The sequence below is a fragment of the Chionomys nivalis genome, chromosome 10, assembly GCF_950005125.1.
Source record: "Chionomys nivalis chromosome 10, mChiNiv1.1, whole genome shotgun sequence".
Taxonomy (NCBI): Eukaryota; Metazoa; Chordata; class Mammalia; order Rodentia; family Cricetidae; genus Chionomys; species Chionomys nivalis.
The window spans coordinates 83,299,151-83,326,137 of NC_080095.1; the positions used below are offsets into that span (position 1 = coordinate 83,299,151).

At 38.3% G+C, this 26,987-nt stretch overlaps 1 protein-coding gene across 2 annotated transcripts; it reads left to right on the plus strand.

Moving 5' to 3' along the window:
* Positions 1-2,457: 2,457 nt before the first annotated feature.
* Positions 2,458-26,987, plus strand: Bcap29 (B cell receptor associated protein 29). Of its 2 annotated transcripts, XM_057782753.1 has the most exons (8): positions 2,458-2,583; positions 2,822-2,936; positions 5,658-5,758; positions 8,587-8,737; positions 10,600-10,735; positions 16,986-17,094; positions 22,026-22,126; positions 25,962-26,987. In XM_057782753.1, the coding sequence occupies exons 2-8, from the start codon at positions 2,845-2,847 to the stop codon at positions 25,995-25,997; spliced, it is 726 nt and encodes a 241-aa protein (XP_057638736.1). In that variant the 5' UTR covers positions 2,458-2,583; positions 2,822-2,844; the 3' UTR covers positions 25,998-26,987. The 2 variants fall into 2 exon arrangements, with proteins under 2 accessions (XP_057638736.1, XP_057638735.1); XM_057782752.1 differs by lacking the exon at positions 2,458-2,583 and having other exon boundaries at positions 2,632-2,936.

Genomic DNA, 26,987 nt, shown 5'->3' on the forward strand with positions numbered 1-26,987 from the left:
CGGAGAGATGACTCAGTAGTTAAGAGCATTTGCTCGTGCAGAGTACCTGGGTTCAGTTCCCAGCACCCAAATGGCTTACAACTATAGTAGTATATTATTTGTGTTTTAATAAATAAAGCTTGCCTGAAGATGAGAGGGGCAAAGCAGCCATGCTAGTCAGCCATACTGGCCAGGGAGTGGTGGCACACAACCCTTAGTCCCAGGACTCGGGAGACTGGGGCAAAGGGATCTCTGTGAAGTCAAGGATACCCCAGGCTACACAAGGCCGACCCCAAACAGATCCAGGTGTTGGTAGTTCACGCCTTTTATCCTGGTGTTTGGGAGTCACGCACCTTTAATTCCAGCACTAGGGAGGTGGAGACGGGAGTGATATGGCTGGGTGGAGAGAGGAATATAAAGGGGAAAAGAGGAACTCAGTGGAGTCTGAGGATTCATGAAGACAGGATCTTGCCCTTTGGGTCTAGAGAGTTGGTAGAGGTAAAAGGTCTCTCTAGTGGTTGTCTGTTTTGCTTTTCTGATCTTCAGTTTGAACTTCCATATCTATCTCTGGGTTTGTATTATTCGTGCAACATAAAACCATCTGTAATTCCAGATCTAGGGGATCTGACACCTTCTTCTCTGTGGACACCAGGCATGTTTGTGGTACACATACATACATGTAAGCACATGTACACATAATTTTTTTAAAAAAAATTCAATTGTGTTGGCATACCAATTGTAATCCCAGTGCTGGGGAGGCAGAGAGACGTTTGGAGCTCACTGTCTAGTCAACCTAGCTTAATCTGCGGGCCAGTGAGAGACCTCTCCTCAAACAGCAGCTGGGCAGCTCCTAGAGAGCAGCCCCCAAGGGACCTCTGGCTTCTACACAAGGCACATAACACACACCTCATACTTATATTCTGTAGGAACTCTTTCAGGTACCTCAACTCGCTTCAAACTGGGATTCTTGGCTGCGCCACAAAAAATGAATTTCAGGGACTAAGTATGATGCAGAATTGAAGTTTATTATTTTTTGGTTTGGGGTCTCATGTAGTCACAAGCAAGCTTCAGACTCACTATGTTGCTGTACGTGACCTTGAATCTCTGATTCCTCTGTTTCCACTTCCTGGGTGTTAGGATTACAGGTATGTGCCACACATATGGCATAGAATGTTCTAGAGATCAAAGCCAGGGTGAACAACTGAGCCACATCTCTAGCCAAAGCTAGAATTTATCAAGAAGAGTTCAGATCCACAGCACCCATGTAAAAGTCAATATGGTAGTGTGCCCTTGGAGTCCCAGCACCACGGAAGTAGTCAGGAGGATCTTAGGGTCTCTGTGGCCAGTCAATCTAGACAAGCAGTGAAGTCCAGGTTCAGTAAGAAGCCCTCTCCAAAAAAAAGGAAATATAGGCAAGTAGAGAGGAAGACATTCGACATTTACCTCTGACATAGTCAAAAAATGTTTTAAAGACATAGATTTGAGAACAGACATTTATGCTAGACGCTCACCAAAAACCCAACTGGAGACATGGGGTGCTCAAATTAAGTGACCAGTAAGTGTCTTAACAGCCTTGCAGATGACTTTCATGACTTCTGAAATTACTTTTTTCAGTAAATGAGAACAGTGTGGTTCTAAAGTGCATTGTATGATAAGGTTGTGCAAGAGTTTAGGTCAGGTCTTTTACCACAAGCAAAGCTGGAAGACTTTTTGTTCAGAAATGGAGGCCACCGATAGTTTCAGGAAGGGACAAGCATTCAGAGATAAAGAAAGCCCAATGCCAGGGAAAGCATGCTTGGGCTTTTGGCTATCAACCAAAGAAAAACAAAAAGGCAGGTGTTAGCTTTTTCTTAATTAGAACACAGAAAAGCAAGCAAGCTTAGCACTGATACGTGGCAGAAGGAAACTCCGTAAAGAAGCACGTCTTAGGATGTATAAGTACAGTATTTTATTAAGGGGATAATTATCTCTCCCACCTCTTTATCGTGTCTCCAAATAAATCAGATTTCCGGAGTGGACTCTTGGCCAGCTTAACGGAGGAGATAATAGTATGTAATGTTACAATCTTTGGAGCAGATCGAGATGCTAAGTCTCCACCTAGAGCAGGGATATTTCATTTTGGACAGGAGGCCTGAGGGGCAGTTGTTAGCTTTTCCTTTCTCACGTCACCAGGGAAACAGGAAATAGAACGCAGAGTTAACCACGAGGGAGTCTACCCTCAATGTTTCCCAGAGCCTATTAGTTACCTAACAGAATATGGTTAGAGTATACCCACACCCATCTTTTCCTAGTAGTCCCTGAAGTTGCCTGGACCCACCAATAGACAAGAGCAGGGAAACAAAAGGCGCCCTGACGAACAGAGTCTGCCGTCTCACTTAAATTTAGTCTAACTGGGGGCAGGGAGGCAGGTTGCCACCTTAAAGCGGCTGGCTGGATTCGAACCACGCCCAGGCCCTGGCTCCCACCACCGCGCGTCGGAGGCACCGTGGAGGAGCCTGCGTCACCCCGCGCCCTCCACGCCGCGCACCAGGAAACGGCGGTCGCGCCAGTGTGACCTCAGCCCGGCCGGGCGCGCTCTCGGCGGCGTGTGACGAGCGGCGGCGGGTAAGCCGAACGGCGCCAAGCGGCCTCCCCGAAGAGCGCGGCCCGCAGCTCGGCCACGGCGGCCCGCAGCCCCGGAAAGCTTGGAGGCCGCGGCGGGGGGAGCAAGGGAGGAGTCCGCGGGCCGTGCGCGCGTGCGCACGGCCTCGTCACGCGGGGCCGGGGGAACTCCCAGCAGGCCCCGCGCGGCGTGGGGCCGTTCACCCGGGCTTGTGTGAAAGTGAAGTCTTTCTCTGTTCAGGTGTGAAGAAGAAAACAATAACCATGACAGTCCAATGGGTGGCGGTTGCCAGCTTTCTCTATGCTGAAATAGGACTCATTTTAATCTTCTGCCTGCCCTTTATTCCTCCTCAGAGGTAGGAAACGTTCAGATCTTTACCAAATGTTGGATTTGGCTTCTTCAGGCAACGGCGTGTGACGCTTTTCGTGGGGTTAGAAAGTTTGGGTCTCCGGGATGGCTCTGTGGGCAAAGGGCGCTTGCAGCCCCGAGAGGACCTCAGTTCGATGCCCGGAAACCATGTGGTGGAGAGGGAACCGGATCTACAAAGTTGTCTTCTGACACAGCCACCCTGATGTGCCCAGAAACACAGCGGGATGGGGTGGGTGGGGAGGAAAGTTAGACAGTTCGTAAAAAGTACTCGTTAAACAAGGCAGGCAGTGGTGGCACATGGCTTTAATGCCAGCACTGGGAGGCAGAGGCAGGCTGGTCTCTGTGAGTTTGAGCTGGTTCCAGGTTCTCTTGTTACGCAGAGAAACCCTACCCTCCAAAAAAAGAAATTTAGAGAAAAGTACTCAATAAAAATGAAACCCAGATTGCTCTCTGGTAACAGTATTAAAATGCTACATTTTAAAGCTTGGTTATGTATACAAGTGGAATTTCCCCCCACCTTTTTTTTTTTTTTTTTTAAGAACCTAGTCTTTTTGGTCTTGATTACAGATATAATAAAGCAGTGTTATGCTATTTATGCCGTGAACACCTGTCCTGGCCTGACTTCATGTTTTCCTTTCTTTCTACTACCCTGGATTGGAGCGGTGAAATAAAGAGCTGGGTGCAGAATTGTTAATTGGGACAGTGGAATTGCTGTGTACAGACCAAAACATAGAGATGGTTCTCAGGTTTGACCTCAGGGAGAAAAGAAACAATTTCATTAATAGTCCATTTTACTTTTCATTCCAGTCAAAATTAATGGGAATGTGTTAAAAATGTTGGGTATGTAAACTATCAGTCACATATTAGCTTTACTTACTTTGTAAAGAACTTTCTGCCTTCTTGAAAGTGCTGAGTGTCCAGTATACTCACAGACTTTCCCTTGTTCCTGATTAGCCGTAGGTCCAGGAACTTGCTATCTTGAATGGGGAAGTATATTTATAAGAATGATGTTGTAAGGTATTTTGTTACACTCCTAACATAGAAGGAAATCAGTCTTCTCCCCTTCAACTTGAAGTTATTGTTGATAGTTCTTTTCAAAATTTATTCACAGTTTGTCATATCTTAAAGTAAAAATACCACATTGTGCTTCTGATATAGTCACATGCTAATTATCTTCTCAGGTCTCCTTTTAACTCAGTGTGATTTAAAGTACTTACTGCAGAGTTGGACACCTTCCCAGTCCCAGGATGGATCACTTGGGCACACTTCGCCACTCATAACTCATCGTTTCTTGCCTCTGCAGCTTTGTTTATGCTGCTCAGTCTGTCTAGACTACTTCCACATCTCATTTCCTCTGTTCAGACCTTGACCTGGGTCATGGATAAATCATATGGATACTTCCATGTGTCAAAGTTTACATAGATATATAAAGTTTTTTCCCCATTTTACATTTATGTTATATCTCAGTCATTTTTTTTTCAACGTTTTTGGTTAAAGAAAGAAATTACTGTCAGGCAGTGGTGGCACACTTTATTCCCGCACTCTGGGAGGCAGAGACAGGTGGATCTCTGTGAGTTTGAGGCTGGCCTGGTCTATAGAGCAAGTACCAGGATAGGTTCCAAAGCTACTGAAAAACCCTGTCTTGAAAAACAGAAAGAAATTACTTAGAGTATACAATAGAAGCATACCATATAAAAATAGACCTGTGGAAGCCAAATACAGTAGTAATTGCTTGTAATTGCAGCACTTAGCAGGCTGAGCATGGGAGTGGCAAGTTCCCTGCCAACATGGGCTCTGTAGTGAGGTATAGTGAGACCCTGTCTCAAATAAGCCTGTAGAGAATTAGCTGTTGCTAGTGGTTAGATCAAAAGACATCATCATTTCTGAGATGTTACTCTAACTAGGGAAAAAGAAATAGCTTCCATTAAAAATACGACATTTTTGTGGGGCGGCAGTGGCACACGTGTTTAATCCCAACACTTGGGAGGCAGAGATAGGTGAATCTTTGAGAGTTTGAGGCCAGCCTGGTCTACAGCGTGAGTTCCAGTACAAGCTCCAAAGCTACAGAGGAACCTGTCTCAAAACAAAACAACAGCAACCAAATGACATTTTAGTTTAAGAATTTCTTTTTGGACTGTTGAGATAGTTCAGTTGGAAAAGTGCTAGACATACGAGCTTGCGCACCTGAGTCTGATCCCTAGAACCTGTGGGGAAAGACAGGGAGGGTTGCATAGGTTTATGATCTTAGTGCCAGGGAAGAAAAGCAGGCAGATTTTGTAGTCAGTGTCTCCTGACCAGCGAGTCCCAGGAAGAGACTGTCTAAAGCAAGGTAAAAAGGCTCTGAGGAACATCTCAGATTGACCCTACTCCACAGGCATGACTCTTGCACACAAACCCTTGCCCAATTTCTTCTTGAGGTTTTGTTCATGTATGTTTACTTTAAAAGTTAATTTTACTTTAGAATATTTAAACCATCAGACAAAAGATAATCAAACGTCATAGCATTTATCATGAGCTGTTCTGTCATGTCAGAGAAGTAATAACTTTTAAAATTAAATTTCTCTAATTTTTGTCACACTACTATAAAAATATTATTTCAGTAATTATAAAACATTTCAAAACCTGCTTTTGTTTTTTTTGGTTGTTCATGTTGTTATTTTTGCTTATCTGTTTTTTTTTAACCTAATCTAATTATATTGCTTCACAGGTGGCAGAAGATTTTTTCATTTAGTGTCTGGGGTAAAATTGCAAGTTTTTGGAACAAAGCTTTCCTTACCATTATAGTCCTATTAATCGTTCTGTTTTTAGGTAAGTACTAGATTCATCCTTTGAATCCAGTTCTTTTTAAATAAATTATTGGGGTTTTGATTGTTTAAATTGATGATATATTAAAAGAAAAATCATTTTATATATTGATATTAAGGTAATTATGGCTATTTTGATACATATTTGGTACTATTTTATATATACAAATTTCAGGTGCAGGGCTGGAGAGATGGCTCAGTGGTTAAGAGCATTGCCCTTCCAAAGGTCCTGAGTTCAGTTCCTGGCAACCACATGGTGGCTCACAACCATCTGTAATGAGGTCTGGTGCCCTCTTCTGGCATGCAGACATACACACAGACAGAATATTGTATACATAATAAATAAATATTTAAAAAAATTTCAGGTGCAGTGATTCTTAACCTCTTTTAGGTTAGTTTAAAGTTTACATGCACTAAGTGGTCTTTTTGTAGTTGCCATATAACAACCAATTCGTCTTTGCTATCGTACTGTCCCGGGCACACAGGATCGTGGCCTATATGCACCAAGAGAATAGAGTCCCTAGGCTCTTAAAAGATTCTTGGGAAAGCATGAATCTTCACTGAATCCTGATTAAAAACAAGCTTTGGGGGCTGCTGCAAATTTTTTTATTACTAAATGGTTGTTAGGTAGTATTGGGCTTTTGCTTTGTTATGGTGCTGTTATAGAGCATCTTAAAGTCTGTGGCTCAGAGGCCTGTGGTTGTAAATACAGTATGCTGAAGCATCTCTTGCTTCTGCATATGGTCCATGCCTGTTTCCATGGACAACTGCAGAACTTAGAATTGCAGCTGGTAAGTCCTGAAAACTTTCATTGCTTATCCCTTTGTTTAAAAAAAAGGAAGTTATTAACAGTTTTTACATAGGAATATGTCCTTAATCTGAGAAAATGCATAGTGAAATATTTAGAGGAAGTATCAGTGAGGACTTTGGATTGAAAAACATAGAGAAATATGATGAGATTTTCAGTTTGAATCCATATGGTAGAATTATAGATGGGTACTGGACAGATTGAACATCCCTAACTGAAAACTCTAAATCTGAAAATTTGAATTGAAAGACTCCAAAACATTTTAGCAACAGTATGCTAGCATGGTTGGAAAATTACACCTCTCACTCTGTGGTAATTACAGGCCAAACCCAAGAACAGTAAAAACATTATCTAAAATTAATTTCAGACTTGCATGTATAAAGTATGTATAAAAGGTAAATGGTTTCATATTTATATTTGGAAGAGTCACTCTTGGCCACTTTAGCTTTTAATATACATTGCAAAGTACATTTTCCCTAGGAACCTCCTCACAAATCTCATGTTATATTAAATAGTAGGTTTGCGGGCACCAACTTAGAGCCACAAACCACTGTGTTTGGCGTTTTATGCAAAATGTTTTATGTTTATAACATCAATCTTTGAAGGGAAGCTAGGCATGGTGGTGCACACCTTTAAGCCCAGCACTAAGGAGGCAGAAGTTGAGGCTGGTAGATAGATAGATCTCCGAGTTCCAGGACAGTCAGTGCTACATAGTGAGACCCTGTCTCAGAACATCAAAAACAACAAATCAAGAAGGGAATTGTAACAAGTTTTAAATGGATTTGTATCATGTTCCTATAATACTGAGGCAAGTTAAGGCAGACAGATAAGACTTATCCCAACATGTTGATGTCTTCATCTCAAATGGTCTGTCACCTTCTTCACTGAAGTGATGTAAATAATGCAGAGCCTGTAGATTACTCAACCTTAATTCATATCTTACTAAGGAACTTGTTTCCTTTTTCCTTTTGTCATGTAACTGATATATAGTATTTATATTCCTCCAGTCAAGACTTGAATATTTATCATGTGTGTTATGGCAATAAATCACAGCCATCAAAGTAGCAAACCCAAGAACATATGTCTTTCAGCAGAAGTATGATCCAGAAATTAGAAAAATTTAAAACTTACCTGCCAAAAGACTCTTCATACATATGATTTATAGAAAGTTGAGCTCATCACATTATTCCCTTATTGTTGGTCCTACTCCATTTTCAACATACTCTAGAATTGAAAGGAAAACAGAATAAATGAACTAAATAGTACATTAAATAACATGTTTCTGAGAAAACAATTTTAAGCAGCAAATACATTTTATGAAAACAAAGGATTGAAGCTTTACTCGTGAGCAATTTAAAAAATGCTTTATTGTTAGCAATTTAAAAAATGCTTTGTGTATATTGTAGCACAGAGCAAATGAGCAAGTGTGCTTAATGGCATTGGAAATATTTTTCAGTACGAGAAATGCCATACAAATGTAAGGTAATAAAATGAGCAAATGAATCTTTTTTTTTATTTATTGTGGAATGCTTTGTTGGGATTTTATTTTGGAATGATAGATTAGAGACAGTGGCTGTGAACTATTATGAAGCAAATCCAACATAGGCTGCACCCATTTACCAGTCTCTTCAAATAGGCATTTCCATCAGTGACAGAGCTCTGTCTCAGTTATCTAGAGTAATGGGAGTACAGTAGGGTGCCCTTTAAGAGAAGTGGGATTTAGTCCCTTACTGACAGCAGGTTGAATTTTATTCATTCATAAAAGTGGAAAGAGTAAGAGATAATATCTCACATCAGATCAAGATTTAACAGTGAGGTGATGATAAGTAAGCCCTAGAGGAATGATTTTAAGATGATTTAGTAATGACCCATAAATCGCCACTCTGTCCATCTTCGGGTACTAAAGAGGGACAGAAAGCCATATCTAAAGTCCATTATTATAGGTTGGTAAGTTATTCTACAACTACTTCTTGTTTAAAATAATTTTACTTAAAAATGAAAAGTAACATTTTCTCCTGTGATAGATGCTGTGAGAGAAGTAAGGAAATATTCCTACACTCAAGTCACTGAGAAGAACACAGCCGGCAGGCCTGGTGCCTATGAGCACACACAGATGAAGCTCTTTAGGTCCCAAAGAAACCTTTATATCTCTGGATTCTCGTTATTTTTTTGGCTGTAAGTAAAAAAAAAAAAAAAAAAACTGTACAAGCACAGTTTTAACATTCATAGAATTCTTTCTGGATTTTTTTTTCTACTTACACCTTAGGGATTTTTTTTTGCCATCTTTAGAAAAGAATTCAGATGATATATTCAGATAACAAATAATATTGCACTGAAGAAGGCTGGAAATGGAAGACATTGCTTTCCCCAGGGAAGAGCACACCAATTAATTATCCAGTGCCAAATGCTCAGCCCTGAAAACATACATACAGGTAGCATTATACGGACTGAACAGGTTATATTTGGGAATATATATGTATATGCACACAATAACAATAGGGAAGGAAGGAAGGAAGGAAGGAAGGAAGGAAGGAAGGAAGGAAGGAAGGAAGGAAGGAAGGAAGGAAGGAAGGAAGGAAGGAGAAAGAAGAAAGAAAGCCAGCCATGATTTGAAAGAGAGTAGGTAGAGGCATGGGAGAGTTTGTAGAGAGGAAAGTGCAGGGAGAAATGTAAATAGAAAGGGACAGTTAGATCCTGCAGATCCACTGGTTGCCAAGGGCCTTGAATGATTTGGTTGCTGACTTTCTGGAGCCTTCTCATACCGTTTCCAGTACACTTAGTACATTCCGTCTCTACTCTCCACTATTCATTCTGTTAAAAAGTATTTACTGAGTTTTTCAGGTGTCTTTGTCCTTCCTACTCTGAGCCATCATACAAGGGATTCTTCTCCTAGAATGCTCTTCTCTCCCAGTGAAAGTGTTGTTGTTTTTCTAGTGGTTGAAGAACAGCTTTTCTTAGGAATGAGGAAACACAGAGATAAAGAGCGAAGGGTGGGATGGGGAGGGGTCATGGGAAGCTGAAGCCCTGTTTGTTTCTTTTTGAGACGGGGGTCTCACTATGCAACGGTTTCACTGTGTAATCCTACTGGCCTGGACTTTGCTTTGTAAACTAGGCTAACTCACAGAAATCTGCCTACCTCTGCCTCTCAAGTGCTGGGATTAAAGTCTAACCTGACTATACCTGGTCATCTCTAACTTTTGCTTATCCTTTAGCCTCTTTCTCAAAAAAGCCCCATGGTCACCATTTTCTCCAAAGTAGATTGGTCTTCTGTTGCAGTTCTTAGACTAGACTTCAACTTCTGGTGCTTTTCACAATTGTAATTAATACTGTTTATACCTCCAACTAGAAGCCCAGCATAATGTTATACACCTTTAATCCTAGCACTCAGGTGACAGAGGCAAGCAGATATGTGTGAGTTCCAGGACATCTAAAGCTGTTATATACAGAAACCCTGTCTCGAAAAACCAATATATATAATCTCTAACTAGAGCTTAAACTTGAAGGCAAGAGCTAAGTTCATTTTCAGATATGGCCCCAATGCCTGACATAGTAGTTCCTTAGTAAAAAGCTGCTACAAAAAAAAAAAAAGTTGGCGAGATGAATTGTAATGTCTAACAGTGGGGGTTACCTATAAGCATGAGAGTGTTCATTTTTTAGACTTAGCCACCTTTGCAAACTAACCTTTAAACTTCAAATTTTCAAACTAAGAGAGAGAGAAGAGAGATTTTCTTGCTAGGCCTACAGGACCATCTAAAATTCCATTTTTACTCCTTTAGGCTAAGGGCCGGCCGAGAAAAATACCACTGTGTGCACGAGGCCCTGAGGTGCCACCACGTCTGTGGTTGTGAAGGTTGTGGTCTAGCAGAGGATACAGAGAAAGGAGTGAGGCACAGCTCGTTGTAACTGCACATCCTCTCCACCATCCTTTCTGTAGACCTAGCAGGAGGCATTTGATAATGGCTATTTGTGTTGAAGTCAGAGTTCCTGATGATTAATCTAGTTATGCATTATTCTGAACTACATTTTTTTTTCCTCAGAGTGTTGAGACGTCTGGTTACGCTTATTACTCAGCTGGCCAAAGAAATAACAAACAAAGGAGTACTTAAAACACAAGCAGAAAATACTAGTAAGGCTGCCAAGAAATTCATGGAAGAGAATGAAAAACTAAAATGGGTATTTAATTTTCTTTATAAAAAGTCGTTTAAATGCTGTGAGGTTCACAAAGAGTAATGTATTATTTTTAGCGTCAGAAATGGCATTTTCATAATTTATCAGCAGAAAGTGGCCCAAATTATAGCACTGTTCTATGGAATGATTACATTTATTTATTTATAAATCTACTTAGAATTTCTGAGAAACCCTTTGTAGATGAAGCTGGTCTTGAGGTAGGAGATCTGCCTGTCTCTGTCCCCTGAATGCTGGGACTAAAGGTGGGCGCTCCCACTGCCCAGCTGATCACTTTTGTTTAGAGTTGGTTGCTCCCACACTTTACCTCAGTAAAATTAATACCAGTGGTCCTGTTTCTGTGATCCAGGAAGAAACATTCTTGGAGCACACATTTTTTAGTAGTGTTTTGGTAATTCAGTATCTTCTTTAACAAATTCATACATGTATATAGTACCTTCTAGTTACTCTTTACCTGTTCCCGCCTGTCCCGTTCCACGTATATCAACTCTCCTAAGGCCTTCTGTGGCCATGGATTTGAAACTGTCCACTGTAACTTGGGCTCACCAGTGGATACACAACTATTGACAATGACTCCCCCTCTCAGAATCTCTCACTAGTCACAACAGTTCAGCAGGAAGGGGCAGGTCCCCACGATCATCCATAGCTGTCTGTTGACAAGGAAAGTAACCACACTACTGTGAGTTCCAGATTACCCTGGCCGCATCGGACCCAGAGTGTGACCATCCTTGGAGTACACTTTGAAGTTCTCGATTACCATTATCAATTTTACTTCATAACTTGAATTAATATTTATAATTCACTGTACATCTCTCATTTGGTTAAAGTATGATTTGTTGTATACAAAGTAGTGAGAGTTATTGAGACATCTTTGACGATTTCTCATAAGCAAATCATTTGCTGCTTCTATCTGCTGACATGTACTTCCTGAGTATCAGGGCCTTACTGAAAAAAATAAAAATATGAACACAAAATTAATTTGAATTTTAAAATCTGATGATCTCACAGATCATACAAATTCCATGAGTTTTACTGAATCCAGTTCTTAGAAAAAAGAGTCACTGGAACTACTAATATATGAAACACATTTTTTTTAGAAAAGTTTTTTTTAGAATCATACATTAAGATTATTTCTCAAAGCTGGGCATAGTAGTGTACACCTTTAATCCCAGCACTCAGGAAGCAGAGGTAGGCGGATCTCTGTGTGTTTGAGGCCAGCCTGGTCTACAAAGTGAGTTCTAGGACAGGTAGAGCTACATAGAGAATTTGTCTTGAAACAAACAAAACAAAACAAACAAACAAGATTCAAATATAGTCTTCACATATACCAAGTTAATGAGTCATATTCAGCAGTAGAGAGTGAAAATCCTGAACTTGAATCTTGAAGCTCAGTCTTTATTTAAAAAAAAAAAAAAAAAAAAAAAAGAACTTGTCTTCCAGGCAGGTATCATGTGGCCAATAAGAACAATTCTTTGACTTTGTAAATCAGGCAAAACTCATTATCACCCACTCAAAACTTCTATTTACTTTTTATGATATTTGCCTCACTTATATGTTAACAAAAAGGTAGGGGAAGACCTCTTTTAATAGAAACAATTTTAAAAATGCCTCTTTATGAATAGATTATTAGCATCTCTTATGGAAATAGCTTGTTAAAAAGTTTGCATTTTAATGTGTTTTGTTCTTATTTTTAAGAAATTATTATATATGCATGATGTGTGGAGAGGTTATGCATGCCACAGCACGTGTGTAGAAATTCAAGGATTGCTTTTGGAAACTGGTTCTCCCCTTGTTTCTTCACATGAGTTATAGGGCTGTCACCAGGTTCACACAGCCAAGTGCTTTACCCACTGAGCCATCTCACCAACCTTGATTCTTTGTTGGAAAAGCATGGATCCATTGATTTCCTCTTACAGTAATATTGTTCTACAGAAATAAAGGTGTCGGTGTGATCTGTATTAAAAAGCTACTAATAAGTACTCGCAGGGGAGATGTTTGTTTCAGCAACACAGTCAGTTCCATTTTGTACTTTAATATTTGCTTGACTTTATACTTTTTGATCTTGTTTTATAATGATAAAATCAAAACCTTGTATATGTTGATTAAATTCAAAAGCCCCAGCTTTGTATTTATAGGAAGACTTTCATATATCCCTGTTGCTTTGAAATTATGCACATCATCTTAGAATAGTGAATTTTAACTATTGTTGGGTACACAGCCTTTTACTTGTTTTCTCTTAGTCCTGAACCATAAGCAGACAATATTTTTACAAAGGTTTTGATAATGTAACTTTTCACATATATAACATAACCAATGGAGTTAATTTAGTCTTGTCCTTCAGAGTGTCACTTCCTTGACAGATCTTTGGAACTCTTCAGTCATTCATGGTAGGAAATTTATTACTTACTTGCTGGTTCCTGGGCCTCTCACAATTGATCTCTTTTTTCTGGTTCCCTGCTTGCTGTATAGTTCTGACTCTGTCAGATGCCCTAGATTATCAGGTATGCTATATGAAAGCTAGTTTATAGTGAGAAGGAAATTTGTGAACTGGATAATTTCTGCCAGTACTCAGAGTATAACTAATAGACTGATGAAGTGATCAATAAAAGCCATAAGTAAGGATGTAAAAAAATGCTTTTATTTCATGATATTTCCTCTGGGCTTTGAAATATTAATGAAAGAATGATAAAATTGCTTTTTTTTTTTTTAAAAAAAAAAAGCTCTTTATTCTGTATATGAAGAATATTACCAAGCAGAAAATACACAATCCTGCAATTCCGAGACTTTGAGTTGGTGCTAACTTCAGCACTATAGTATTTGGCAGTGTGACCTAGGGCAGCTCCCCTCATAGGTTGTGAATTTCAAGGTCCTGTGGCTATAAATAATAGTTAATGCTATGCCAAGTGTTACGTTAGGTGATTCACAGTAAGATATTAACTCTTAATTTTTTGAACAATCGCATGAGCCTTGTATTGTCTGCATTTTATAGCTGAGAAAGCAGGGAGAGAAAGGGTAATAGTAAAAATAAATGATACAGTACAGGAAGTTTGAGGCCATGCAGCCTGACTTTGGGACCCACATCTACAAACACACTGTTTTGTCACCTCAACCCCTGTATTGTTTTATAAAGATGATGCCTGTTTGGTGCCCAAGGCCGTTCCCCTTCTAATAATTCAGTTGAAGAAATGAAAGTTAACTTTTGTTTGTTTTTCAAGGCAGATTCCCTTTAAGTAGGCAAAGCTGGTCTTGAAATCACAGTATTCAGAATGGAGAGATGGCTTAGAGGTTAAGAGCACTTGCTGCTCTTCCACAGGACCCTGGATTCAGTTCCCAGCAACTACACAGTGGCTCACAACTATCTGTCACTCTAGTTGTAGGGGATCTGATGCACTCTACTGGGCACCAGGCACCTGTGGTACACAGACATGTACATGCATAAATAAATACAACTTAAAGAAAAATAAAGATCTCAATCCTCTGACCTCAGCTTGTCACCTAAATACTGGTGATTCAGATATGTGCTTCCATGCCTTGCTATCAGTTAATTTTAACTGTACTGCTTTAAAATGGAGGATGAAGCTTTATTTCTCACTGACCTTCACTCCCACCAGCTTCTGGGATGGGCTCGTGAAGACGTGGTCCTCCTGTAGCTGGGACTCCAAAGCTCTTGGTCTTTCTCCAACATGAAATTAGGGATAATAAATGGAAGCAGTTGTACAGGTGCAGTAATGAAAGCTTATTTACAAGCCTGCCAGAAACCCAGCTTTTCCAAGCCAACGGCATAAATAATTCAAGCAGTCACTGTAAACATTCCTGCAGTTCAGTGGTTCCTTTCCAGTTGTAGTCATCACCCCCAGAGCAGTAATCCTCTACAGTGAGCTTCAAGTTTTTAATCTGTTCTGACTTTACAAATGTAACTCTTCTTTTTCTAGGCTAAAATTGTTTTGAACTTGAAGTAAGCAACAAATTAAGAGACTTAGAGAAATTCTCACCTGCTTTTTTTGAGACGAGGTTTTTGATTGTAAAGGGTCTGATGCTCTCTGTTTCAAGGTGTGCTCTGAGCCACTGATCTCGAATCCCTCCCTGATCCAACTCCTCCTCTCCTACCCCAGCGTGGTACTCCATGTTTGTTCTCTCTCCAGCTTTATGCTCCTGCTTGTCCTTTCACTGGGTGAAAGTTGGCAGAGCGAGTAGTCCGTGCTTCTCTTACGTTTATCTCTTACGGTGTCTTTCATGCTGAAATGTTCGCATCCACTCATTGCTCACTAGATTTGTGAGTTTTGTGTGTTAAATGTATGCCTCTGGTGTAGAAATTCTTAAATTACCATGTTTTTCTAACCACGGAAGCCATCAGAATTAAGCTGCTGTCCTCTGTTTCGTCTACTGGCACATGCCTGTGGATGCATAAATTTATTTTCTGTTTATTTTTGTTGTGTGTGTGTTGAGGAGAGGGATACTAGTCTGTGAGCATAGAGGCCAGAGGTCAACCTCAGATGTCATTCTTCAGATACTGCTCACTTTGTTTTTTAAGACAAGATCCCCGATTGTCCTGGAAGCTCCTGGAATAGGGCTAGGCTGATTGACTTAGAAGTTTCAGGATTCCTTACCTCTCTGTCTCCCCAGTGTTAAGATTTTAATAGGCAAACTTCACCATGCCTGGTTTTTTAATGTGTGATCTGGGGATCAAACTCAGTGTGGTCACCACTTTATTGACTGAGCTATATCATTTTTATTTTTAAAATAGTTATAAACTATAATTTATCTTTCTTTGTAACCTAAATATGTTTCTTTTAATCTGCTTCTAGTTTGTAGTAACAATGATCATTTCTATATATTCAAGTTCAGGAAATTTTCATTCTATAATGTTTACTGTCAGTTATTTTACTGTTCGGATCTTTATTGTTTTACCTAGAAAAGACAAGCTACAAACATTGTTATACCCAGAATTGATTTTGAAATATAAAGAGCAGTTTAAATGATCAACTAAATTAAAAACTAATTTGGTAATGCTTAATGAAAACCAGAAGTTTCCTACCCTAGACATCACCCTGCTATTTTCCATTTACTCATCTTCATCCTGTAAGAGTGTAACATTATTATACTCCTACATACTTCTGTGTGCAAAATAGTCTTGAGTAGACAGACAGTACGATTATTAGCATGATGATTTGTATAACTAATAACAAATCCAGAACTGATTTTTTACATTAAATGTATATCACATCTTTAACTGAGAAAGACAGTCACATTGAATTAATTTTGAAAGCATAATTATACCCCAATCAAAAATACTTGCTTTCATTTCAGAAGCATTGTCCATAATATTAACAAATAATTTTTAAGAATATTTTAAATTATATGTTTATGCATGTCTCTATGTCTGTGTGTGGGTATATGCATGTGAGTGTAGTTGCCCACAAAATTAGAGGCATTGGATTCACATGGAGCTAGGTCTATAGGGTTGTTGTATCAGGATTTTTCTATTAGGGCCTCCAACCAACTCCCAAATCATGACACAGAGAACTTATTATTAGTTTTGAATGCTTGGCCTAGCTTAAGCTTTTTTCCAGGTAGCTCTTTTAACTTAACCTGTTTCTCGTTATCTGCCTTTTGCCTTGGGACTTTTTAATTTTTTTTCTGTATATCTTACTTTCACTGCTTCTCATTGCCTGGCTGGCCCCAGGGATCTCTCGTGTTTTCTCCTCTGTCTTTAGTTTCTCTTCTCTCTTGAGCCTCGATTTCTCCTCCTACTTATTCTTTCTGCCCACCAGCCCTGCCTCTCCTTTCTCTGCCTGGCTATTGACCATTTGTCTCTTTGTTAGACCTATCAGGTGCCTTAGGCAGGCAAGGTGAAAGAGATGCAGCACATCTCTACATAATTAAATACACATCCTTAAATCATTACACAGAGGCAACATAAATGAATGTAACACGTCTTTGTCTAGTCAAAATAATATTCCACAACAGGTTGTGAGTTGCCTGACATGAATGCTGGGAACAAACTCAGATTCTGTGGGAAAATAGTATGTCCTCTTAACAACTGAGCTATCTCTCCAGCTCCACAAAATCAATTTTGTGTGTTTGCTTGCTATCAGGTTTCTATTAGCAAAAGCAATTTATAAAAAAATTTAAATACTTAAAAATACAAATTAGTAAAGACCGATAATTTTAATTTATTCAAAAAATATTCAACTGTTGCAATCTAAGTTTATTTCTTCCTATAACTCTTTTATGGTAGGTACTAAAAAACCATGGCAAGGATGGAGAACAAATTTTGGACACTGAAAATAAAAAACTAGTAGAAGACCAGGAAAAACTGAAAACTGAATTGAAGAAGACTTCAGATGGTAATTTTGCATGTGTGGAAAGGGGAAGGACAAGCCGATGTTTTATGCTGTCGCATAGGCCTCACTGTTTTACCTTAAACAAAACTAATGGCCAGATGCCCTCTGGCCAAGCACTGATAATGACCTATTTATAAATTTCTGTTCAAATATGAGATTAAAACATTGTGCCAAGAGAAACATGTTCTGTTGTGCAGAAAAACATGTAGGTGTTTCAGATCTGTGTTGTAAATACAAATGTCCTTATCTCAGCAAAAGAGCTGTGGGCTTGAAAACTTTCTTGTAAGCATATTTTTGCAAAATGAGTCATATTTCTTGTCATCATGTATTACTTCTTTTATAGAAGTAATCACAAGGAGACAGCCTTGGTAGAATAATATTAATAAGCCCTAATATTTCCAACACACTAAATTTAAATTTTTAAAAGTTTTTGAAAAAGACAGAAAGTAAGCATCAGTCTGGAGTATCAGCTGAGAAATTGAGGGCTTGTACCAAAGTAGATTGTAGGTTCCAAGTGGGGCACCCTAAATCCAAGTCCATGAAGGCAACTGTTTCTGTGGTTAAAAGGTTCTGATTGTTCTTAGTACTTACTTGCTACATAATATAGTAAAGTATATATTTCAAATCCATTGTCATTCTAAAACACTCTTTGTGTATAGCTTGACCCTTGACAATGTGTTTGCATGTGGAGACAGATTGGCCAAACACAAGAAAACCTATCAGGTGTTCATGGTTAAGATTGTTAGGTTAAGGTGATGACGAATGCCTAAGTTGTCTCTAATTGTAGAAAGTAAATGGGGTTCAGTGTCTAAACCATTATTTGTTTAAGTTGTTCTCAGTGTAATAGAAGTTCTCTGAACTATAACTTGCTATTATTAAATATCTTTTTGCATTATTTGAATAGGATTTATTTCATGAAGGTATTTTTGAATTTTAAATGAAATTCCAAAGAAAAAGGTAATTTTGTAAACAAAGACCTAGATTAGGACATGCAATGAAGAATTCTTTAATCATTTTACTATTTATTTTTTTATGTGTATGGGTGTTTGCCTCCATGTATGTCTGTGCACCACGTTTGCCTGGTGCCCTCAGAGGTCAGAAGAAAGGGCATCAGAGCGTCTGGAAATGGAGTTACATACAGTTATGAACCGAACCCAAGTCCTCTGAAAAGTAGCAAGTGCTCTTAACCACTGAGACCTCTCATCAACCTCTACAATTTCTTATTTAAATTTAAGTGGTAATTTAAAAACATCAGACAAAGGTAGTTTAGAATTAGTGAATTAAAAATTCAAAGTACTCTTCTAAACAAGGTTGCTTGGTTTAGCCACAAACTCAGACATCCTGTTATATTTACTGTGATTCTAAAAGATTTAGACATAGTCAAGAAATTTTAACATTTATATACAAGTTAATTTAGTAGTCCCCTATTCTTTGCATTAGTGATTTTATCTTTTTTATTTAATTTATAAAATGTTGGTGTTAATTCTTTTAGAGAATGTAAGGATTTCACAAGTACATTTAATTAATAAAATTAAAAATACAAAATCTTTTTTTTATTCTTTTTTAATTAAAATTTCCACCTGTCCCCGTTTCCCATTTTCCTCCCCCTCCTCCCAAATATTGCCCCCTCCCCCCACTTCCCTTTCCCTATCCCCACTCCTCTTCTCCTCCCCCCACTCCATTCCCCCTCCCTCTCGATACTGAAGAGCAGTCCAAATTCCCTGCCCTGTGGGAAGACCAAGGTCCTCCCACTTCTATCTAGATCCAGGAAGGTGATCGTCCAAACAGGCTAAGCTCCCACAAAGCCAGTTCATGTATTAGGATCGAAACCTAGTGCTTTTTATCTGGCAAGGATCTCTTATGTTGTGAGTAGGTAATATAAAATTTAAAGAAAAGAAAGCATAGGTTTTAGCTTAGGTCATACAGTGTCTGCCTAACATTCACAACACAGTGTATTCACTCTATAACACTTCATAAACCAGCCATGGTGGCTCACCCAGAACTCAGATGTAAAAGGGACAGAAGTTCAGGGTCATCTTAGCCTACAGAATAGGTTTTAGATCAGCCTTGGTAGCATTTTTAAAAATAGAATTTCAGTCCATAAAATGCTTGTCAAGCAAGGAGGAGGACCTGAAACTGGGCATGGTGGTGCACACTTTAAATCCCAGGACTTGGGAGGTAGAGGCAGGCAGATCTCTGAGTTTGGGGCTAACCTGGTCTACAGAGTGAGTTCCAGGATAGACAGAACTACATAATGAGTTTCTGTCTTAAAAACAAGCAAAAGACCTGAGTTCAATGCCCAGCAGCCATGCAAAAGCCAGCATCGTGACAGCTGACTATAGTCGCAGCTCTAGGAAAGCAAAGATAGGAGGATCTCTTGAGACTTGCTGGACAGCTAGTCTAGTGTGATCAGTACCAGTGTTAACATCTCGGCTTCCATGTGTGCTCTTCCCTCTCTCTCCATCCCTCCCTTTTCCTTCTTCCCCCATATTACATAAAAATAAATAAATGTAATATTTTCCAAAGGCAAGAATAGATGGCATACTTACTCCCCTCCAGTCAATTTAATGTCCTTTTTTTTTTTGCCTTTCAAAATTTACAATTCTGAGATATTTTGAACTTTAACTTCTTGATCCTGATAAAACCAAACTCAACATTACTTCAGTGTGTATTTAACAAAACTTGGAACTTTGAAGAAAATGAACACTTTAATAATGTAGGCATTGTGTTTATAATCTGATAAGAAGATCTTCCAGTCCTGCCTCTGTTTGAAATGTAGACTGACTACTTCAGAGGGAGGCAGGGCTGAAGTCAAAGCAGACTTTACCTGTTTGAGTGTGTCCTGTTTGGTTCCTCCAAGAGGTGCAATATTTTATGAACACATTCCATTTCCCCGGAGTCCTTTTTTTATGCAACATTCTTAATGACCTTGAGGTGAAAAGGAAGACTGACAAACCTTATCAGTGTGAGCTCAAGAGACGGGTGATCACTAAAACAATGACCTGACAAATAAGGTACATTAAAAAAATAACTGCATTAAACCCAGCAACTGTTTGTTTACAAAAATAATACATGTGAATGTCAAATACTGAATAGCTCCAGGAGATTGTATGCTCACGTCCTCAAAAACAGAACTAAAGAAACTAAAAAGAGCCGGGCGGTGGTGGCGCACGCCTTTAATCCCAGCACTTGGGAGGCAGAGGCAGGCAGATCTCTGTGAGTTCGAGACCAGCAGGTCTACAAGAGCTAGTTCCAGGACAGGCTCCAAAACCACAGAGAAACCCTGTCTCGAAAAACCAAAACCAAAAAAAAAAAAAGAAAGAAACTAAAAAGAAACCAGAAATAAATATATAGGTTTTTTTACCAAATAAAATATGTTCTCTTCTGGCTCTTATAATTATTGTACAACAGCCTAACTTTATCAGTTTTGCCAATGCCTCCAGAAATTTTCTTCCATTTCCTGGCAGTGCTTAGCTGATATTATCTGTTATCTTTGGTAGAAATCATAATGATATGAAACACAGTGTTTGTCTTGTGATACTCCTGGTGTGCAAATAGCTGTAAGTTCAATACTTGGAAAGACGCCAGTGTTTTGGCTTACCTATATGTCAGTTTGTACAAACACGATGATTTATTGATGTCACTATAACATTGTAGTTATTTTCTATGTTAATGGTAAGTGTAATTTAAAGGATTTTAGTGACTAGAATATACTCTAGCTTCTTATCGAACCTGGCCATTGGGAAATATTTCAGCATTTCTTTAAAGCTGCAAATAATAGTCTGAAATGGAGGTGCCATGAGAGTCGGTGAAGGGCCTTTTCTGTGGCTCATGGACGGTGTTTTCTCTATCCTGACAGTATCAAAGGGAAGGCAGCCCTCTGGGACCTCTCTTGTTAGGACACAATCTCATATATGAGGACTCCACATTCATAATTTATTTCCCAGTCTCATTTCCTAATGCTACTACTTTGGTGATTAAGTTTCAGTCTATAAATTTTAGGGAGTAAAAAAATCATTCAGACCATAGTATCAACTTTTTTATAAACTACCATGGTAGGCTAGTCAGGCATTATTAGTCTGTGAAATCTGTTTTGATTTCTATATACCAGAAATACAGGCTCATAACCATTTTCAGTAAGATCTGAAGATAAGACTAACCATGCTTCATATTTTTAAGTAGACTCTGTTACCGTTTATAAAATGGTGCGTGGTCTGAGGGCAGTCACATGAGAGGCGGCAGTGAGGGGCAAGGCCTCAAGCAGGTCCTCTTGGTGGATGGGAGACAGTGGCAGGTAAGAGACAGATACATATAATAAGAGAGACGTACCAGCCACGGCAGGGAGCAAGGGCTGGAACTGAATACAACTGCTGTGAAGATCCGCACCCGCCAAGGGTCACACCTGTTTCTTAAAGTAGAAGTGAAAAACAGCATCGAAAAGGACATAGTTATGATTGCTATTACTGTTCAAATATGAGTGGCAGACTACACAAATATATTGTATTAATATTAAATTTCTCAAATTTGGTAATTACAATGTGGTCATGTTAGAGAATGTCATACCGTTAGAAAACACACAATGAAGATATAAAGAGAAGGACTGGAGAGGTGGCTCAGTGGGTAAGAGCATTGGCTGCTCTTTCAGAGGACCCCAGTTCAGTTCCCAGGACTCACATGGCAGCTCACAACTGTCTGTTACTCCAGTTCCAGAAGATTTGACAGCCACACATATCAGCAAAACACCAGTGCACATAAAAAGAAATAAAGAGAAAAGAGACATGTTTTCAAACTTACCAGTATGATAGTGAGTATGATAATATATAGCATGACATTAACAGTTGGAAATTTGAGTGTATACTATAGAGGAGTTCTCAACTTGGGTTGTATAGCTTTTCTAATTAATTTCTAAATAAAATTTCGTTTGATATTTTTAGCCCTTTTTAAGGCACAAAACGATGTGATGACTATGAAGATTCAGTCAGAGAGACTTTCAAAAGAATATGATCGACTCCTGAAAGAACACTCAGAACTTCAGGTTGGTGACATATTTAAAGATGTAAAGTTTTTTTTTAAAATCATAATTAAATAACTATTTGGATTGCATGCCCTTCACAAATTTGAATAGTGTGCTTAATCCTGGCTTTATTAAATAACCAAAGAAGCCAGATTTACCTGAAGGGTAAAGGTGAGGCCATTACAGCCAAATGCAAGATAGCTATAATATAAGAATTGCTAACATGCTAATTTAAAAATATTCCACTTACGTAAAGTTTTAAAGGAAAGAATTGAGCTATAAAATAGCATTTAAAAAAACTGGTTCTGGAAAAAATGTGTTTCACCATCTGGAATGTTTGCCATATTTATGCCAAAGTGAGGCCAAATTTGAAGTTTCATATCATATTACTCCAGTCTTTGTTTTCTGTACCTTAGGGCAAAGAACTATGGCATTCAGATACCTGATTTATACCTCCAGAGTTGATGTAAAGATGGGGAAAAATATTGGTGAAAGCATCTCTCAAATCTAAGCCATGGGTTTTCTTTCTCTGTCTCTAGTTTAGCAACAGTCAGTTCCAAACATCCACTCATATTAAGTAGGTTTGTCTTTTTTCTCGTCAGTTGTCAACCACCAACCTGAATTTATTTCCCAGCCACTCTTTTTTGGGGAGTGCCAGAGATCAAGTCCAAGTCCTAGTGGTTAAAAGGCAAGTGTTGTAGGCCAGAACTTAAACCCAGTGCTCTTCGGGGGAAAGTGTAGGAAGAACTGATACAGAAGGAGCCTTGGCATGTCACAAATAGGCATCACACCCATATACTCTGGAATCAGACTTGGAATACCTTTATCAGTCTTCATAGTACCTTTATGATTCTAAGAGATGATGTCACCCATCTGAATGAAATGCACTGTCTTCGTCTTTAACACTGGAACAATAATAACGCCTTGCTCACTGGAGTGTTGAGAGAACTAAGTAAAGTGCAGTAAATACTCAGGAAACAGATAGCTGTTAGCTAAGCATGGTAGCACACACCTTTAACTCCAGCATTTAGATATGCCTCAAAAGAAAAGAAGGGAGAAAGTAAGGAAGGAGAGAGTGAACAAATGAAAGAATGAACTATCGTAATTGTTGTCATCAGTATAACTTTCTTTGTAGTTTTACTGAAAGACTGATTTAGTCTCAAATAGCTGGTTCGGCCTTCAGTTACTCAGTCATGAAGCAATCTAAAATGTACATAATCTTGTTCCCAATAGGTAGTCTAGTCTTAAGACACTAAAGGCTGAATTTATATGGTCTAGAGTAAATGTTTATTTACAATTGTAGAGATCCTGAACTGGTGACCTCCTCAGGACATGATGAAAACTACTCCATGACAACTCAGCATTGAGACCTCTTGTCTAAGTAGATTTTACGCCTTCCTATTTGTGAGACCAAGGTCTTCTCAACCATCATATTTTTCCATGAACTTTAAAGCCAAGTGCGTCCAAGGTCCCAGAAATATTTAGGACTATAAATGGAAAAGAAAACTGAGACTATACCCTCAATCTTTTAGGTCAGTGTCCATAGCTTAATGAATCTGTTATGGTAACTTTTAACAGTTTGGTAGTAATTCCTTAACCTTCAAGAATATATAAAGTTAAGATTTCCTGCAGTCTCCCCACTACCCCCAGAAAGAAACACTTTTAGCTTGGAGCTTCTTTGTTCTTAGCAAAAGATGTGGAAAGCTTTTGTACCTATACTCTGCCTAAGAAAATAGTTGTTGCACCTGCTTTGGAAAAGAACCCCATCCTAGATAGACTGAGTACCTAGCAGTGAGGATTGGAACCTTATTGGATAGCTTTAACCTACTACCTGTATTCTGTTTATGAAATACTGACATTTATTCAGTGTGCTCCAGGACAAAGCACCTGACTAATGATCTTACCTATGTGTCAGATTTACTCCCTTGGCACTTCAGTACGCTAAAATATTTTAGTATCTCAAGATGTCAAGAATCAAAAATTTTTATGTGATTTGCTCCAAAGTTACTGAACTAGAAAGTATTTAAAGCTCGACATTAACGTCAGAATATCTTTCTTCACAACTCCCATCATTAACTGGGTTCTTCAGCCTGTGCTGGTCATCAGTCTGTGTTTCTACCCCTGCCCTATCCCATGTAGGAACGTACTTTCCAGAACCTTGCTTTCTGACTCCTGGCAAGTTTAGACCGTGAGAGGCACTAGTAGAAAACTGAAAACAGAAAGCCACCCATGTCTCCTATTTTCTGCTTTAGGTGACATTTCCTTCCTGGCTTCCAGCCCCACCTTCCCAGTCGCAGTTCCAGTGGGCAGCTTCCATTTGCTGACCTGTACCCAAACCGTCCACTCTTCCCTCTCCAACCCAAAAGTAGTGGTGGTTTCTACTGTTGCTAAGGCTCTGTTTATATTATATTATTCACTGTGTGCCTGCTATCTCATTGCCTGTCAGCCTAACTTCCTGTAGTATCTGTCTGAAGGGTTTAATTGATCCTGTAACCCTCTGAATCATTTGACATCCAGGCGACTTGACTACTCCATCACTTACATGAGAGATAGGGTACCCCAATGCGCATCAAATCAGATTCTATTTCAAGAAAGAACTTGAAATATTTTTAAATAGAAAAGGCCCTGTATAGGCACAGCCATAAGATGTTTAGTTGATTTATTATATTTTTTTCCCTGTCTTCCTACCTAGTAGCCCCATTGTCCACTTTGAAAACCTAAGAAATATACTGAAATTTAGATGCTATTTACAGACCCATCTTCTCACGCATAACTCTTTAAAAGTCAGTCTGAACAAGCAAAAATGAGTTAAAAAAATTGTAGTATAAAGCTGAGTTTAGCTTGTCTTCATGAATTTTACTTCTATCATCAAATCAGTCTTAGTAATTTAATACCTTCTGAGCTTCCTTGGAAAACCTACTTATTTTCTCAATTTTATGTAATTGTGATAGTTTGAATGAAAGAAGTATGAACAAATGTTTAAACGTTAAAGTAGTAGAAAAACTGGTTTCTTTTCAGTAATCAAATCTTATTTTGCAGATTTTAAATCCATTTGTCTTTCCCCAGCTGGGGCCCCTCCCAGTTAAAAGTATTAAATAAATATTAGAAAATGGTCCCTTCAAAACATATAATCTTTGTTTTTTCTTATTTGGCCTGGCTGTCTTCTAAAAAAGGAAAATAACAAGAAATGACGAGGTATTATTTGCAGCACAAACCATCAGCACTTGATAATTTTTAAATTCATTTTGGAAAATCCCTCTTCACGTAGGAGATTTGCCTGAACTTAGTAGCATTTTCATTAAAACTTTGATTTATATCTAAAGTGATCATGTATATATAAAAGTATATATTTTGTCATTCAGAATACTTCCTCTCATCCTGTCTATTTAATTGCTAATTCTAAGTTCTTATAAAAGCATTAATACTCAGCCTTAACAAGAAGTAGTGAATTGCAGTTCTGTTCTGTGAGGTTTCTTCCTTCTTTTAAGGTTAATTCCTATTTCATTTCCAATTGTTTTTTGTTTTACTTATCTTCATCTTTTCCTTGCCAAAAATCTTAATTGGGTCTGCAATAGGGGAATTTGATTTTTTTCCCCCTTGGGGGTAATTGTGAAATAAGAGCCAAACAGATTAATATATGAAAAAATGAAATTATCAAGAGACTTAATAATTCATACTTCCCCCTCTGAATATTTTTTTCAAACAAAACTCAGATTTTTGTAGTGTTTTAAGGTTTTTTACTTTCTCAATCCATATTTTCAAATTTTAATTCTCTAATAACTAGACAGAAGACAAATTTTTGTAAGTCCTTATGTCTATGAACTTATTAATCTATCTTCTATTTTTTTGGTTACAGAACCGTTTAGAAAAAGACAGCAAGAAAAGCCTGTGAATTAATATTAGAAAAGAAGACTATGATACACCTTGTCAAGAAAATAAACTTGTTATCATGGTATCCACTAAAACTTTCAGAATTCAGCACCCACCCCTGCAAAGAAAGCTCCGCTAGCAACCAGAGGCTCACATGGCTATGTAGTACTGATGTTGCCAAAATATTTGATAATGCGTCAGTAAAGTATGTTTCAGCTCTTTTGAAAAATATAAGCATGTTAAATGCCATATTTACATATTGCTAATAGCATTGGTGTATGGTGGCTTTTTACCCATAAAAGGAAAATTCATTAGCCATTTACTTCCCAAAATTGATCTGAAGTTGCATGAAACTATTGTTAGCCTTGAAATCTTTGATGGGTTTTCAGTAATAATCAGTGGTGGTGATGAAAATGATTTTTGAAAACAGTCCTCAGTCTGAAAATTTGTTCCCATAATAGCCACTGTGTTTATAGAAGAGAGTCAGAGAGAACACTGAAAACAATGGCCTTAAGGTTTCTTAAGCCTGGTGAGTCTATGATTTACTGTACATATGACAGCACTGTTGTTAGCTGTGTTTTTGTTACTGCACTTCTGTACCTATTAGACTATTTTTATTGATACTTTAGTCATGTATAATCAATATTCTACCTTTTCAAGTTCACCTGGTAATAGAATTTCTGTCCATTTGCGTAACCATCATAACATTGAATTGAACTTGTGTTGCATTGTGGTATTCTCCACCTACAAAGCTCACTTATGACATCCAAAAAGTCATGTTTTTTATGCTTGTAAAGTTACTGATTATACAGATATAACCTCAGTATATATGCACTGGTATCATACAGATCTCTCTACAATGTTTCTTTGTTTTCAGTTAAATACTGGTTTTCATGCAAATACTCATGTAAAGGTTGTAATTATAGTAACATGATTTAGATTATTTCAATGTTTAACTGTAAAAAGCCACTTGTCTTAAAATGATTTAAATATAAAATAATTGGAGTTTTTA